This window comes from Cibotium barometz, chromosome 62 (genome assembly GCF_041138505.1).
Source record: "Cibotium barometz isolate CiBa-2024 chromosome 62, ASM4113850v1, whole genome shotgun sequence".
Lineage (NCBI taxonomy): Eukaryota > Viridiplantae > Streptophyta > Polypodiopsida > Cyatheales > Cibotiaceae > Cibotium > Cibotium barometz.
In genome coordinates, this window is record NC_141107.1 from 7,097,374 (window position 1) to 7,113,149 (window position 15,776).

Here is a 15,776-nt window from a genome sequence, read left to right on the forward strand (position 1 = left end):
TCTCTGACGTTCTGTATATTCCAAATTTGGCTTTTAACCTTTTGTCAGTGAGTGCTCTTACAGCTCAGGGTGCGGAGGTGATCTTTTCTCGTTATGAGATTACCATTCGTGATAGAGCGACTGGTAGCATCTTGGCTAAGGGAGTCCAAGATAGTGGTCTCTACAAGTTGATCGCTCTGCTTTCTTCTGGTGCTTCTTCTGCTCTTTGGCATGCTCGGTTTGGCCATTTGAGCTATCAGCTTCTGCAGCAAACTTCGAAGGATGGGTTGGTTGAGGGATTACCGACCATCAAGGCTCCGTCTTCTACGTGTTCCTCCTGTTTACACGGGAAGCAACACCGAGCCGCCTTTCTGAAGGAGGCGACACACAGATCTTCGACATCACTTGCTCTCATTCATGCAGACTTATGTGGTCCTATGAGTACCGTGTCTTTGAGTAAGGCGTTGTACATGCTCGTGATGGTGGATGACTTTACCAGATATACTTGGGTTTTCTTTCTGAAGACCAAGGATGAGGCTTTTCATCACTTCTATGATTGGAAAGCTGAGGTGGAAAAAGAGACCGGTCACTCGGTCAAGGCTCTCAGGACCGACGAAGGGGGTGAGTTCACATCCTAGGAGTTTCAGCAATATTGCAAGACACATGGCATTCGGAGACAGCTTACATCATATACTCCATCACAGAATGGAGTTGCCGAGAGGAAGAATAGGACTATTGTGGAGATGGCCCGTGCTATGCTTGAGCATTCTTCATTACCTCGACGTTTCTGGGCTAAGCGGCTTCCACTGCTGTCTACATTCAGAATAGGTCTCCTACTGTTGCTGCTCTTCCCGACAAAACTCCAGGCTTTCGATGGTGAGAAGCCCTCCGTTGTTCGTTTCCGGATATTTGGTGTATGGCGTATGTTCATGTGCCTAAGGAGCACCGCTCCAAGTTGGACTCGAAGTCTCAGCGCATGACTTTTCTCGGATACAGCACTGTGTCCAAGGCATATCGTCTTTACGATCCTCAGGCCGGTAAAGTTGTTGTGAGCCGTGATGTGGTGTTCGACGAGACTCCTACATCTTCAAAGGGGGGTGGTGAGCTTCTTCTTCCTACACCTCCTTCTCCTCCTCTTGCTCCCGCTGTTTCTGTTACACCTCCAGCTGAGGATACTCAGTCAGATGATGATGACCCTGCTCCTCCTTCGGCGAGTTCAAGCAGATCTGTACCTGGTTGGTATTATCAGACAGTTCGTGATTCTGGGTTACGTGAGCTTCCTTCTGCTCCTCCGCCTGGTTCTCTTCGGCGTTCTTCCAGAGTTACAAGGAAACAAATTCATGAGGGCAACATGTTTGTTAATTATGCTCTTATGTCTACAACTATTAATGGTCCTTCTCATCCCACTTCTGTAGACAAGGCTCTTTCACATAAGCCTTGGCGTCATGCTATGCAGGCAGAGCTGGATGCTATCGAACGGAATGGCACTTGGATTTTGGTGCCTCGGCCTCTGCAGCGTAAGGTGATTGGTGTGCGTTGGATTTTCAAATCAAAGTTCCGAGCTGATGGCAGCTTGGACAAGCACAAGGCGAGGTTGGTTGCCAAGGGTTATGCTCAGCGCCCTGGTGTCGACTTTGATGAGACCTTCGCTCTGACGGCCCGGATGACTACCATTCGTACCGTTCTTGCACTGGCAGGACATCATAGATGGCTTGTTTTCCAGATGGACGTCAAGTCGGCTTTCCTGAATGGAGAGCTTACACAGGAGGTTTATATTGATCAGCCGCCAGGATTTGTTGTTTCGGGCAAACAAGATCATGTGTACCGGTTGAAGAAAGCTTTATATGGTCTAAAGCAGGCTCCGCGGGCTTGGTACCAACGGATTGATGAGTTCTTTCAGAAGCTCGACCTGCGCCGTTCTCACGCAGATTCGAACCTTTATATCCTCCTTGACAGGGGGTTGATTGTTATCATTGTGGTCTATGTTGATGACCTCATCTTTACAGGTTCTTATTCTGTGCGGATCCGTTCTGTTATGGATGCTTTGGAGACAGAGTTTGAGATGACGGATCTTGGCCTCTTGCATTATTTTCTCGGCTTTGAGATTTGGCAGACCTCGAAGCATAGTGACAGGGGGACGGCGGGACGGCCACGTGGGACGTGGGAACGCCGTCCCGATTAACTTCAGGCGCGGGACGGAGGCGGGACGGCGCAGGGGACGGGACGGAGGGGACGTGGCAAGGGGACGGCCGTCCCCGTCGGAGGGGACGGCGGGACGTTGTCAGCCGGGGACGGGGACGCCTGCAACGGCGCAACGGCTACAGAAAAGTAGCCGTTTTTTTTCGGGCAACGGCTACTAGCCGTTGGCCGCTGGCCGTTTGAGGCTGGCCGTTTGAGGCTGGCCGTTTGAGAGAGAGAGAGAGAGAGAGCTGCCATATGCTATATAATGGGCTTATGCTACTCCTCTTCTACTCATTGCTCAAGCCTTCCATGAATGATGATGTACCTCTAGGCTCTCCACCATCTCCCTCTCCTACTCAATCTTTCCTCTCCACTATCTCCCTCTCCTACTCCACCACCTTCCTCTCCACCCTCTCCTACTCCACCACCTTCCTCTCCACCCTCTCCTACTAGACTACTTCAATCTTCCCTCTACCTCTTCTCCTACTCTACCCTCTAAGCTCTCTCCACCCTCTTCTACTAGACTACTTCAATCTTCCCTCTACCTCTTCTCCTACTCTACCCTCTAAGCTCTCTCCACCCTCTTCTACTAGACTACTACTAAGTTACTAACTATTCATGGCATCCTCTTCTCGTGCGGGCGGTAGGAGTAGAACGGATGGGTGGTCATGGTGGGATGAGGTCAACTTCGAGCCTCCTACTCATGCGGGGGGTGCACGTCCATGGACATGCAAGCTTTGCCCATATAAGCGTGTGGGTGGGGCCAATAGGGTGAGGGCCCATTTGTTGCATGAGCCCGGTCATGAGGTGAAATTTTGTGAGCGGGTCACACCGGAGATAAGAAAGGAGCTTCTTGCAAAGCTTGCCGCCCATCAAGCTTTGAATGCAAGCCAAAGGGTGCGTGGAGTGGATCCCAACACTTATGTCACTCCAACCCAAACATCAGGTTCTACATCGGGTGGTGGTGCATCTTCATCTACCCCTCTACCACGTCCTCCTCGTGGCACTACTCGTGGCTTCACACAAGCCGCCTTCTCAATGCCGCAACCTAGTCCACCCTCTCTCTCTCGTCGGCAAAGTACTCTTGAGGGGAGTTGGGATCCCAAAAAGAAGGAGGAGGTTGATGCCGCGGTGGCCCGCTTCTTTTTTCATGACCACATTGCTTTTCGTGTGGCACGGTACGTATTTCACTCACATGATTTCATTATCATGTCTCACGAGTCTTGATTCACGGATCACCATTTTGCCATTCTAATTACTTGCCCTCTTTTTTTTTGAAATGATAAATAGGTCCGACTACTTCAAAACGATGGTGAAGAAGATTGGCGAGTACGGTCCTCACTACACACCTCCATCCTCCGAAACCTTGCGGACCACTATGCTTGACAAGGAGAAACGCCTTGTTGAGCAAGCGGCGGCAAACACAAAGAGACAATGGGCTCGCAATGGAGTCTCTTTGATTGCAGACGGATGGAGTGACACACGGAAAAGGTCTATCCATGGCCTTGTGGCATACTCACGGGGGGAGATGTACTTTGTCTCCTCACATGATGCTTCAGGGACGGGAAAGAGTGCGGATGTACTTGCTGCTGAGTGGAGTAGTGCTGTCGAGATTATCGGCCCCGAATGTGTGATCGGTTTCGTCACGGATGGTGAGGCGACAAATAGGGCAGCGGGAGCTATTCTTGAGAGTATGTATCCTCAAATCACCGTCTCTTTTTGCATGGCACATTGTCTCAATAATCTTTTGAAAGATATTGGGAAATTGTCATGGATTGAATCGGTGATTGATGATGCATGTGCAATTGTGACCTTCATCAACAATCACACATACCTTCGATCCGAGTTTGGGAAGAGGTCCACAAAGGTCCTTCTCAAGTACTCGGACACTCGCTTTGCATACAACTTTCTTATGTTGCATCGCTTGAAGGATTGTCAGGGTGCCGTGCGGCAACTATTCATCAGTGATGAGTTTTGCTCCTCATCTTTTGCACGTACACAGGTAGGGATTTCATGCAAGAAAAAGGTCGACGATGCTGATTTTTGGGAGGACCTCAAGCGCACTGACGCCATGGTGCATCCCATTGTCCACTTGCTCAGGATTGTTGATGCTATGCAGCCATGCATCGGCAAAGTATATGAAGCCATGGACCAGATGATAGAGAGTCTTGAGAAGCTTGAGCCAGACGTAGATAGATATGAGGAGATCCACTCGCTTTGTGTGGCGAGATGGAGCTCATATTCCTCTCCTTTACATGCAGCTGCTTTTATGGTGGACCCAGAATTTCAGGGAAAAGGGCAGGAGGGTGATAAAGAGGTGAGCAACGGTTGGAGACTCATCTTGGATCGCCTCACGCCGGATGCAGAAATCAGGCGCAAAATTAGAGACCAGCTCTCTAATTACAGGGCATTTCAAGGCTCATATGGATGTGCAGATGCGCAGCAGGACAGATTCAAGGTTGGTGCAGCATTATGGTGGGAGGACTTCGGATCAGATGGACCAGAGCTACAACAGTTGGCGATCCGGATCTTGAGCCAGTCCGTTAGCTCTTCTTGCCTAGAGCAATTATGGTCCTCCTACAGCCACATTTCATCAAAGAAAAGAAATCGGCTTGGGGTGGAAAGAGCTAATGATCTTGTCTTCATTAGCGCAAACTTGCGCATGCTTGGCAAGAGTGCAAGATGCAATGCCGATACTTTTACACAGTGGGAGATGGAACAGGAGGAGGCAGCTACAACTATTGCACAGGAGGGTGGGACAGATGGTTCTCATCATGAGCCTTCATCGGATGACACAAACCCCATCCACACTTCACGCACTCATGATCATGAGGCTAGCACCTCTCTTATTGGGAGCGCAGAGTATGAGAGCGAGTGACTTATATTTTGTATCGCCTAGGCCCGCGAGTGACTTATATTTTGTATCGCCTAGGCCCCAACATCTTTTGAGTATATCTATTTAATGTTATCAACTTTAAAGTCTTTCTTTTCCGACTTTGCAAGTCTTGACTCTTGACTCTTGCACCTCGTAGCGTAATTTAATTTTAAATGTAATGTGTATCATGATTCATAACTTTTGGAGTTAGAAAGCTTGTTGTTATTGATTGATTAATCTTGATTCTTTACTCCTCTAAAATTAACAATTTTGAGTGCCGTCCCCACCCCCCGTCCCCGTTCCCTACCTTTAGCCGTCCCCGTCCCCGTCCCCGTCCCCGTCCCCTGGTAACTATGCCTCGAAGGGCATTTTCTTCTCTCAGCAAAAGTACACTCGGGAGATTCTCGACAAATTTCAGATGACTGGGTGCAAACCAGTATCTTCTCCTATGGATATTGGTGAGAAGCCTTCTTCACTTGATGCTTCTCCAGGGACTGATCAAGGACAGTATCAGGTTCTCGTCGGGTGTTTGGTATGGTTGACCTACTCCCAATTGGACATATGCTTCGTAGTCAGTGACTCAGTTTATTGAGTTCCTTCTCATCCAAACCCCGTCAGTAGCATTGGCGGTGTGCTCTCAGAGTTCTTCGGTACTTGCGTGGCACTCTGGATTTTGGCATCTTTTATGGCCAAGGACGCACTCTTGTTGGATGGTCTGACTCAGACTGGGCTAGAGATCCAGATACACGACGTTTGACCACTAGTTGTGTTTTTTTGCTTGGGTCTGGAGCCATTTCTTGGAGCAGTAAAAAGCAGCCTACTGTGGCGCTTTCCTCTACCGAGGTGGAGTACCGTGCAGTTTGTTATGCTGCATGTGAGGCAATATGGTTGCGGAGATTATTGGAGGAGCTCGGCTGTCCTCCTACCGGATCTACTCTTCTTTGGTGTGACAATTAGAGTTGCATTGCCATCGCCAAGAACCCAGTGTTTCATGCTCGTACAAAACACATTGAGATTCAGTATCACTATGTTCATGAATGGGTTCTTGCTGGAGATTTGCGTTTGGAGTATTGTCCTTCTGTGGAGAATGCTGCAGATTTGTTCACCAAGCCGGTTTCCCAGGCTTCTTTGGCTCCTCATCTTCGGATTCTCGGAGTTTGTTCAGCATCTGGTGTTGAGAGGGGGTGTTAGCATATTCATCCCCAAATTCTCCTCTTTTATGGTGCCCATTCGGTCCCTTTTGCATGGCCCTTGCTTGTGGGCTGGCCACTCTTTTTTACTATTTTTTTGGAATTTTTCCCAGTCTTTCTGGCATTTACCAGTCGGCCATGTCCATTAGCTCCAATCAGCCTGTTTATCAGCTCCAGTCGGCCAACATTCCCTTACTATAAATAGTGGGTGCTGGCCTCTCTTTTCTCATTCAGCCTTGTACATATTTTGCTCCCTCACTTATGAGACTATCTGTGTCTCTTGCTTGGGACTGTTTTGCTTCAATATATTCAGCATAGTTTGCTCCATATCTCTCTCTCTTGCACTCTCTGTTCAGCACATTCTAGTGCCACTTTGCTTCCGCTCTGTGCACTCTTTCAACTATGAACTGGGATAGTGGATGTATCCCCAGTAAGAATGTGACTAGAATACCTGCAGAGATCCTGTAAAGCCGAACGGGAAGGAGTCATGTGCCTGGAAGCACCACTGTCTAGAATCCACTCCCGAGTATCCGTTGCGGACAGTCCTCCAACCTCCTCCCTGCCTGAAGAAAATGAAACATCGGTGTCCATCACCTCCAAGTGCACAAAAGCCGGAGTCTTCATGGTTGCTGCTGAGGAGTCTTCACCCTTCTCGGTCTTCCGCTTGGGACACTGCCTCCAATAGTGGCCTTTCTCGCCACAATCATTAATTGTCCTCTCTGCCTTTAGTTTCTCGCGGTCAATGTCGGACTTCTGCTCAGAAGACTTCTCCGTTGAAGCCTTCCCTTTGCCCTTGTTACGGCCTTTTGAGCATTGGCCAATTAAGGCCTCCGAACCTCCGCCCTGAGGAGGGTTCGTGAATCGTTCCTCCTGGTCCAAGACCATGGGCACAAACTCCTCCCAAGTAATGGTGCTAAGCCTGCCACCGCTGGTAATCAAAGATGAGTAGAATGCTGGGTACTGAGAGGGTAAATGCGACAGCAACGTTATGGCCATGTCTTCTGACGATATCTCCTTCCCAGCCTGAAGAACTTCCTGTTGAAGAGCCCGTAGCTTGTTAATATGCTCCCGCATCGTCGACGACTTTGCAGGGCTCATAACCCGCATCTGTACTTCCAAGGAAATCCTCTTCATGGGCGATACCCTGTTGTAAAGAGAAGCCAAATGCTGCCATATACCTCTGGCCCCAACGTCATATGCTTGATATGATTGATTACCTGCGGTGTGCAGTTGAGGAAGATAAATGAACGGACCCTGGCGTTGACACGATCCCACAACTATGCCTGTGCCTCCTGGTCCTTTCGGGTTGACGGTAACTCCCCTTCCTCTACTTCCGACTGTGGAACCCCAACAACGATGAAATCAGCAAGGTCATATGACTCCAGAACAGATTCCATCATAACCTTCCATATGCCGTAGTTGTTCCCATCCAACTAACAGTCCACCGGGAACATGGGGAGTGTAGGGATCTTCACATGCCTCTCTGCCATCTCTAACAAATCTGCCATTGCGGGAATATAATCTGAAAAAGGGTGGGTGGGGGTGGGTGGGAACAAAGAAGAACTTACAACTGCAAGTGGCTGTCCAGCAAATCAGCCTGCCATCCTCTTCCTTCTCCTCTTCCCGAACAGTCCACTAATCAGCAACACAACAGTCCCCCTCTTGCTCACAAAAATCCCAAGATCTATCAAGAGCCTAGGGCTCTGATACCATGTCAGAATACACAGCGGAGATGATGACCAAATCTAGGAACACGAGCAAACACAGTGCAGAAAAACAGCACAAGAGAAGGAGAGAGATAGAGGCGTGTAACTCTGCTCTATATACACAAAGAAGATCTCAAATATATAAGATACAAGACACAAATGGCAAGGGATGTGGGGGTCCATTTATATGGACCCCAAGCAGCAGACGGCCTGTTCCAAAGGCAGCCAACGGGTGCAGATCCTCCATGACCAGCTACAAGACCAGTTGTCCGACAAACATAAGTCGGCCAGCACTATACTGAAGTCGAGTACAGTCGGCCAAAGGAAGAATGCGCCTGCCAGCTCACGACTGCCCCCCAAGCCACAGATATATGGGGAAAAATACGGGGAGTGAGGAAAAATGAGAAAATCACCTACAAGGGCGGGCACACCCACAACAAAGGCCCTGGTGTCTCAGTAAAGACAGGAGATGACGTCTAACAACTTCTCTTTCTCGCTCAAGCTTTGTAAAACATTGTGACTCCTTGTGTCCCAAACGTTGACAGTATTTGCACTTAATCTTTTTGTTGGACCTTTAGTTATGTAATCCAGCAAAGGGCTTATCGTCCCTGAGACTGCTGCTAGATGCTTGGCCATCTTTGATTCTCCGATTTTTTTCAATAAGTAGTGCAACCATGTCCTCGAATGTCATGAACACTAGGCACGGTACTTTGAGGTATGGTTGGAATCGAGTAACATCTTGCACACTTTTTTGTAAGAAGTTAAGAACAGCCATTTTATCTTCATCATCAGGCTCACACTTCAAGCTAGTGAGCTATTGAACTAATGGTAGAACGTTGCAAGGTGGTCACTTTTTTTCCATCTTAAGACCATAAAATTTAAGCTTCAAAAATACTTTGGAATTAGTGATTTTGTTTCCAAAGATACCTTCTAACTTGCTCTAGATTTGGTTGGCTGTCAATTTGAAGTCGACATGATGTATGAGTGAATCTGCAATTCCGAGGTCGATGATGGCAATTGTCCGTTGACTGCGTTGCATCGAACCAATCCCTCGATCAAAGGAGCATTCTCATCGCCAGAGACAATCTCCCATAGTCCTTCCCTCATCAAGAGTAACTCCATCTTGGTCTACCACGTTAGAAAAACCCACTTCTTGAGAACTTGGAAGTGGCCCAATCCATTTTGCAAAGCGTACAAAGGCTAGACGTAGAAGCAGGCTCTACAAGTCAACTCCCGTGAGCTGGAGCAAAGGAGGGGCATTAGAGTCGATGGGAGAGATGTAGAGGACTATTTGCGGAACCTTGAGTTGAAGAAACCCTTCTCTGCAAGAAGGGTAAACAAGGCGGAGAAGAGGGGGCAAAGAACTACTTCTCTGCAAACAACAAGGACAAACGAATGGAGAAGTGGAGGCGGAGCATGCCATGGCCAAAAGCAATCACCAGGAGCTAGGCGGTGGAGCATTTAGACGGCCAGGCAATAGAGCTACTGAAGACTAGGTGGTGGCACAATTGGAGACCAAGCCGACGAGTTGGCGAAGCAATTGGCGAGACTGAGCGGTGGCACAAGGCAATGAAGCAATGGAGGAGCGGTGACAAGCTTGCGAAGCAGCGGAGGCAGAGCGGTGGTGGTTGCCTCAACGGTCCTAGCGATTGTTCCTGGGGAAGTAATCGCCAGGGGCTAGACGGAGAAGAGGTGGCAAAGAACTACTTCGCATTTGGACGGCCAAGCAGTGGAGCTACTGACGACCAGGTGGTGGCACAATTGGAGACGAAGCCGACAAGTTGGCGAAGCGATTGGCGACTGAGCGGTGGCACAGGGCGACTAAGCAATGGAGGAGCGATGACAAGCTTGCGAAGCAGCGGAGGCAGAAGGACGGTGGTTGCCTCAGCGGTCCCACCTATTGAACAATTGGAGCAATGAATGCAAGCGCTCTCTCACTTACGAAGTATGCCAGAATCAAGGATAAATACAAAAGAGACATGAGCAAGAGGTGCTACTCAATAGGAGCCAAAAATAACTATCTATTATAATCAATCACAAGAGCACATCCCTACTGGGCTTGTTGCTCAAATACAAAGCACTCTCAAAGAGACTATCATTAGACTACCTATAAAGAAAACCATCGATTGCTCAATGCAAGTCTCATGAGGAGAAAAGCATTAACTAACACACGAACACACACTATATATAGACTCTAAACTCACTGCAAGTAGCCTTGCCATAATTGCGCCACAATTAACATACACCACTTCTCTTGGATTCGGCCACCTCTCATCCACCTATCATGCATGGCTACGCTAGCATCAAGCTGCCACGTTGCAGCTGCATGAGTTCCCTTAGAAAGATTACTCTCTAACACCTCCCTTAAGCTAATTAAGGGAACGAAACAACATATCAAAAAAGAAAGGCATTGCTCACACAGAGCAAAACTATATGACTCAGAACAATAAGAAGAAAGCTACTCACAAAGAGCCAAACCCAAGATGAAAGACAGAACTACCCACACAAAGCCAAGTCCCAAAATAAGAGATTTGACCACCCACACAAGGCAAGGCAGGGTCAGCAAAACATGTCGATCATCCACACAAGACCAGATCAACCCCAAAAAAAAACTTCAATTCGAAAGAGCTATCTTCAGAAAGCATAATCATCATCGTGATCATACTCTTCTGCAACCACCAAACCTGCAAAATCTTCTGCTGCATCTTCTACCAAGCATGCCTTGGTATCCTTGGAATGCTTGTACTGTGCATCATAGGCTTTCTTGTAGCAGAATTTCGCGGAATGGCCGTCTTTCCCACAATACTCACAAATCAATGACTTCTTGCAGCTATTGGTCTTTGCCTTCCCTTTGTCCTTGATTGCATATGCTAGTTCTCCTTCAAGCATGTCTGCATCAACTCTACGTTCTTCATCAAGTAGTGTAGAGATCATCTCATTCAAGCTGACATCTTGACTCACACGCAGTATCTTAACAACATCTTTATATTTCGGTGATAAGCTTGACAAAAGAACAGCTTTGGAATCATCTTCCTCGACTCTCACTCCTAAATTAGTTAATTGCTTCGTAATGGAACGCATCTTGTTCAAGTGCTCACCTAGCTTTTCATTGTCAGACATGTGTAGCCAAAAAGACTCTTGCTTCAGCACAATCTTCATATTCTTCATCCTCGAACCAAACAGTGTCTCAATTTTCACCCAATTCTCTATTCACTCTTTGACAAATCGAGATGATGATAGTATCCATGGCCAAGAGCTCTCCCAAGAATTCCCAACGCTCGTTCATTCTTTGATTCCCACAAATGAACCTTCTCTGTACCTTGGTTGTTGCTGGGCTTCTTCTCAGTACCCAAGACAATTGCCCACAAGCTCTGCTCCATCATCTCTAAGTTGCCAAGTAGAAAAGTTCGAACCATTAAACTTCTCCAACGTTACTGAACTTCATGCGTGGACATCTCCATCCCTTCGGCTCTGATACCAATTGTTGAACAATTAGAGCAATGAATGCAAGCGCTCTCTCACTTACAAAGTATGCCACAATCAAGGATAAATACAAAATAGAGGCATTGGCAAGAGATGCTACTCAATAGGAGCCAAAAATAACTATCTATTAAAATCAATGACAAGAGCACATCCCTACTGGGCTTGTTGCTCAAATACAAAGCACTCTCAGAGAGACTATCATCTAAACTACCTAGACGGAAAACCATCGATTGCTCAATGCAACTCTCATGAGGAGAAAAGCATTAACTAACACATGAACACACACTATATATAGACTCTAAACTCGCTGCAGGTAGCCTTGCCATGATTGCGCCACAATTAACGTGCACCACTTCTCTTGGATTCGGCCACCTCTCATCCACCTATCATGCATGGCTACGCTGGCATCAAGCTGCCACATTGCAGCTACATGAGTTCCCTTAGAAAGGTTTCTCTCTAACACCACCATCCAAAAATGGCGGCCAAAAAGGTGGCACTGCTGATGGGCTGAATTGAGGAGGCGCATCCAACACTAGCACCGCCCATAAATGGCAGCAAAGCAGCTCTAGGGCGGAAGCAGACAGATAGGTAAGGGTGTGGCTCTGATACCAATTGAGGGTAGGTTAGGGTTAGCATAGCAGTAACTATGCCTAACACAATGTTTCATGTGTGTTTTGTAGGTGGCAAGTACCCCTTGTGTTTCAAGGTTAATGTGTAATTACATCATAACACGTACACACTTCTTTCAATGAAGGTCAAACAATTTATGAAAGACCCGACATAGCCCATGAGAAAGTTTGGGTAAGAGGCGGAGTAGGGTGGGTTACTAGAAAGGCATAGTAGGGTGGCTTACTGGAAAGACACTCAAGATATCTCCTTCCTTGCGAACTCTCGCACTACTACCCAATCTGAACAATACCCTACCTCCCTACTCCAAACAATTCCTTGCCAGAACAACCTGCCTATTGAGCAAGCCTCTCTATACAAAGTTGTGCATGACTAGCTACCTCGACTTACCCTGGCCTTGCCTTGGTGGCAACGAGCTAAGACAACAGCACACAAAGGGCACAATGCACATCACTAACCCAAAAGTTGCACACACTCATACTTTCATGTCACGAGGCACCCAATGCGTGACAAGTACCTTCATGATGGAGATAACTTAAGTGATGGTTACTACTTTCCACAAACATTATCAAGCCAATCATGGACCAAAGAATATGAATATTCTAGAATATTCGTCATCAAGGATGATAGATCTAAAAAGGAATTTTCTCAGCAATAAGCTCAAGGACAAGCCATCCAAAGGAGAGATAAACCATAGCAGCATAAATTACATGTCACCACTTGCAAGCGGCAGGCATGGTAGCTAGTCTGAGGCAAGCCAACAAAGGAGGACTAGAACCTTGGGTCAAGCCAAGCTGGCTATAAGGCGCAAGGTATACGGCATAGGGGACCAAAGGAGTTCTAAACACATGAAAGTCTTCAGATCATGCACCCATGACTCATTGGTTTGTAAGGAGGGGAGGATCATTATCGTTATGCCATGCGATGTTATTTATTCCACATTGTTTATTGATTTGAAATGACTATCATTGCTTAGCTTCTAAAGCATCTCTTAATCCTTGATTAGAAAGCTCTCTTCTAAGTGAGATGATGAGGCTAGGCTAGTGTTCAAACAGATCTAGCACTGTTTGACAAGTGTACTTGGTGTACTTGATTGTCTTTACAATGTCCGTGTGCAAGTCTAATGACATAATAAATTACTAAATATTGCAAGGCATAACAGCCTCGTCCACCACTTGTTGATGGTACCCTAGGAGATGAGAAGAATTGTCTCATGCATTTTGTTCCCTGCTTGTTAAACAGTGCAAGAGACATCAAATTGTTTCTGCCATGCCTCCAACATGTTCAAGCATGGCTTTATCGAGTGGGGTGTACCAACCCTACATCCTTAACAGCAGGCACACAGTTAAAATCCTGTCCTTAGAATATGCCCTAACACTGCTATTCAAAACCTTCCTCAAGCTCTGTGCGTTGATCATATGGTGGCACATACCATTAAACTTTAGTTCAACTAATAACATTAAACCTAACATTGTGAAACAGGAAGAGATGCAGACCTGTACAACGAAGGGACTGGCAGCGAATGTGCGCCCCGCGAAGCCTTCGAGAACGTAAGAGAATGTGAATTGCAGCGATTGTCATCGTCAAAACTCATGCTAAAAAGGTTGTGTCGATGCCCCTCTCTCTCTCTCTCTCTCTCATTGTTGTTTTATAAGCAAGCCACACTACACTTGGCACAGCTTGTCATGTAACAATGTACGTGTTGCTGGCTAAGCGGGCAAGCAAGCGGGCGGGCGGCGACCTTAGAACACCAATATTGAAGCTTGCATATTCACACTTAGAAGACTTGTCATATAACGAAAAAGAAGTGCCCACAAACTTCACACCCACTTTAACAACTTGATTCATGAAATTCTTTGCCTAACTTGAAAAGGAAAACATAGCGATCGATTTACATAAACCATTTAGGGCCTATGTAGGCTATGGTCAAGGATGAAAATTAACAGTTTACTAGTATTTGCGAACCTTTCATTTCACCAGTTTAAGGTGCTCTTTCTTACAATTACACAAGTGGCTCCTTGCTCTTTTTCCCTTCACATTCTATTTTGGGGGTTGTCTCTGAGAAAACCCTCATTTCTTTTGATATCTAGTTTTCTAAACTAATCTACTCAAAAAAGAAGGAAAGGGGAAGGGCTCTCTCTCTCTACGTGCATGTGTGCGTGTGTATACATATGTACTTATATATATCCATGAATATACATACACACACATACCTGTGTAAAAAAGTGTGTGTGTACACACACACACATATATTATGTATGTATTTACACACACAAAAATATATATACGTACATATATACATGTGTGTGTATACATACATACATGTGTGTGTGTGTGTGTGTGTGTGTGTGTGTGTTTTTGTGTGTATAAATAAATACATACATACATGTGTGTGTGTGAGTGTGTGTGTGTGTGTGTGTGTGTGTGTGTGTGTGTGGCGGGGTGTATCTATATATACATATATACATGTGTGTGTGTGTGTGGGTGTGTGTGTGTGTGTGTGTGTGTGTACATACATACATATGTGTGTGTGTGTGTGTGACACACACACACACACATGTATGTATACATATATATGTACGTATATATGTATATGTGTGTGTGTGTGTGTGTGTGTGTGTGTGTGTGTGTGTATGTACATACACACACATATGTATGTATACATATATATGTATATATATGTGTGTGTGTTTTCAGTCTTCTACATCAGTAGTCAAGAGAAACTCCAAGAACCTTATCCAACTTGACTAGTAAAAACGTTAAACATGATTATATAACAATAGATTTGTGTACAAGTATGGGGAGCCAGTTACTCTATTAGGTGAAAAATAACTTTTTGTTGTAGAGCATAAACCACAAAAATATTTTGAGAGAATAGATCATGTTACCTGCATCCATCCAAACAGACAAACAAAGAGTTAGCCCATGTGCGTCTTGCAGGTGTCAAAGGACCTATCACGTGTTATAGATGTCACCCAAAATAGCTTATGGTTTATGCACTGATGGGATCAATCCCCTTGATACATCTTGAATATAGTATCATCCAAAGTAAAGGGGTAACTCACCAATTGGAAAATAATTGGCTACCTAGTGATCTCAATTAGAGATATCCAATATTGTTTCCTATATGAAAAAATAAGTAGCATCTTAGCAGTCCTAAAAAGAATCAATAAATATCTCTAATCATATCAGCAGAACATCCTATCAAGGTATAGGTACTTGGGCATCTCAAAGGATAGTCCCTAGAAAATATCACAACAATTCTCATATTGTTCGTCATGTTAAGGAGAATTCATAAAACTACCTATATGTAAAAAATCATCATTATCACTACATATCAGTAGTATTATGAAATACATTCTAGTGGCGGCTTCCAGGCAACCCTATTTTGACAAAAAAAGCTATGTTCATTCTCATATGCACATGATCTCTCTTTATCTAACTAACCTAAGGGTTAAATTCTCAAATTGCGAGTTATTTTAACTAATTCTCTGGCCTATATTGAGGTCTAATAGAATTTCTAGAGTCCACCTAGTGTATCAACATTGGGTACCATCAGTCGTGCATGACCGATCACAGACCAATTAACTATCATAGAAAAAGTAATACACATCCATATTCGGTGTGCCATCCATTTGGGGCTAATTTAGCTTTTGAGGATAAATCTCCATATGCCAGTATGAATCTTCCTCTACTGCAGTTTGTATTAATCCAACAAAAAACCCAGAAAACATC

At 45.8% G+C, this 15,776-nt stretch overlaps 2 protein-coding genes across 3 annotated transcripts in view; one reads left to right on the plus strand and one right to left on the minus strand.

Annotated features, from left to right (window-relative positions):
- Window positions 1-13,707, minus strand: part of LOC147604085 (Protein kinase superfamily protein) — a 140,646-nt gene extending 126,939 nt beyond the window's left edge. For both annotated transcript variants that reach the window (XM_086795436.1, XM_086795435.1), the window contains exon 1: window positions 13,538-13,707. In XM_086795436.1, the coding sequence (XP_086651562.1) occupies window positions 13,538-13,622 (85 nt within the window). In that variant the 5' untranslated portion in view covers window positions 13,623-13,707. The remainder of the gene's footprint in view (window positions 1-13,537) is intronic.
- Window positions 2,505-5,377, plus strand: LOC147604087 (uncharacterized). Its single transcript, XM_086795566.1, has one exon. The coding sequence runs from the start codon at window positions 3,440-3,442 to the stop codon at window positions 5,036-5,038; it is 1,599 nt and encodes a 532-aa protein (XP_086651692.1). The 5' UTR covers window positions 2,505-3,439; the 3' UTR covers window positions 5,039-5,377.
- Window positions 13,708-15,776: the final 2,069 nt, after the last annotated feature.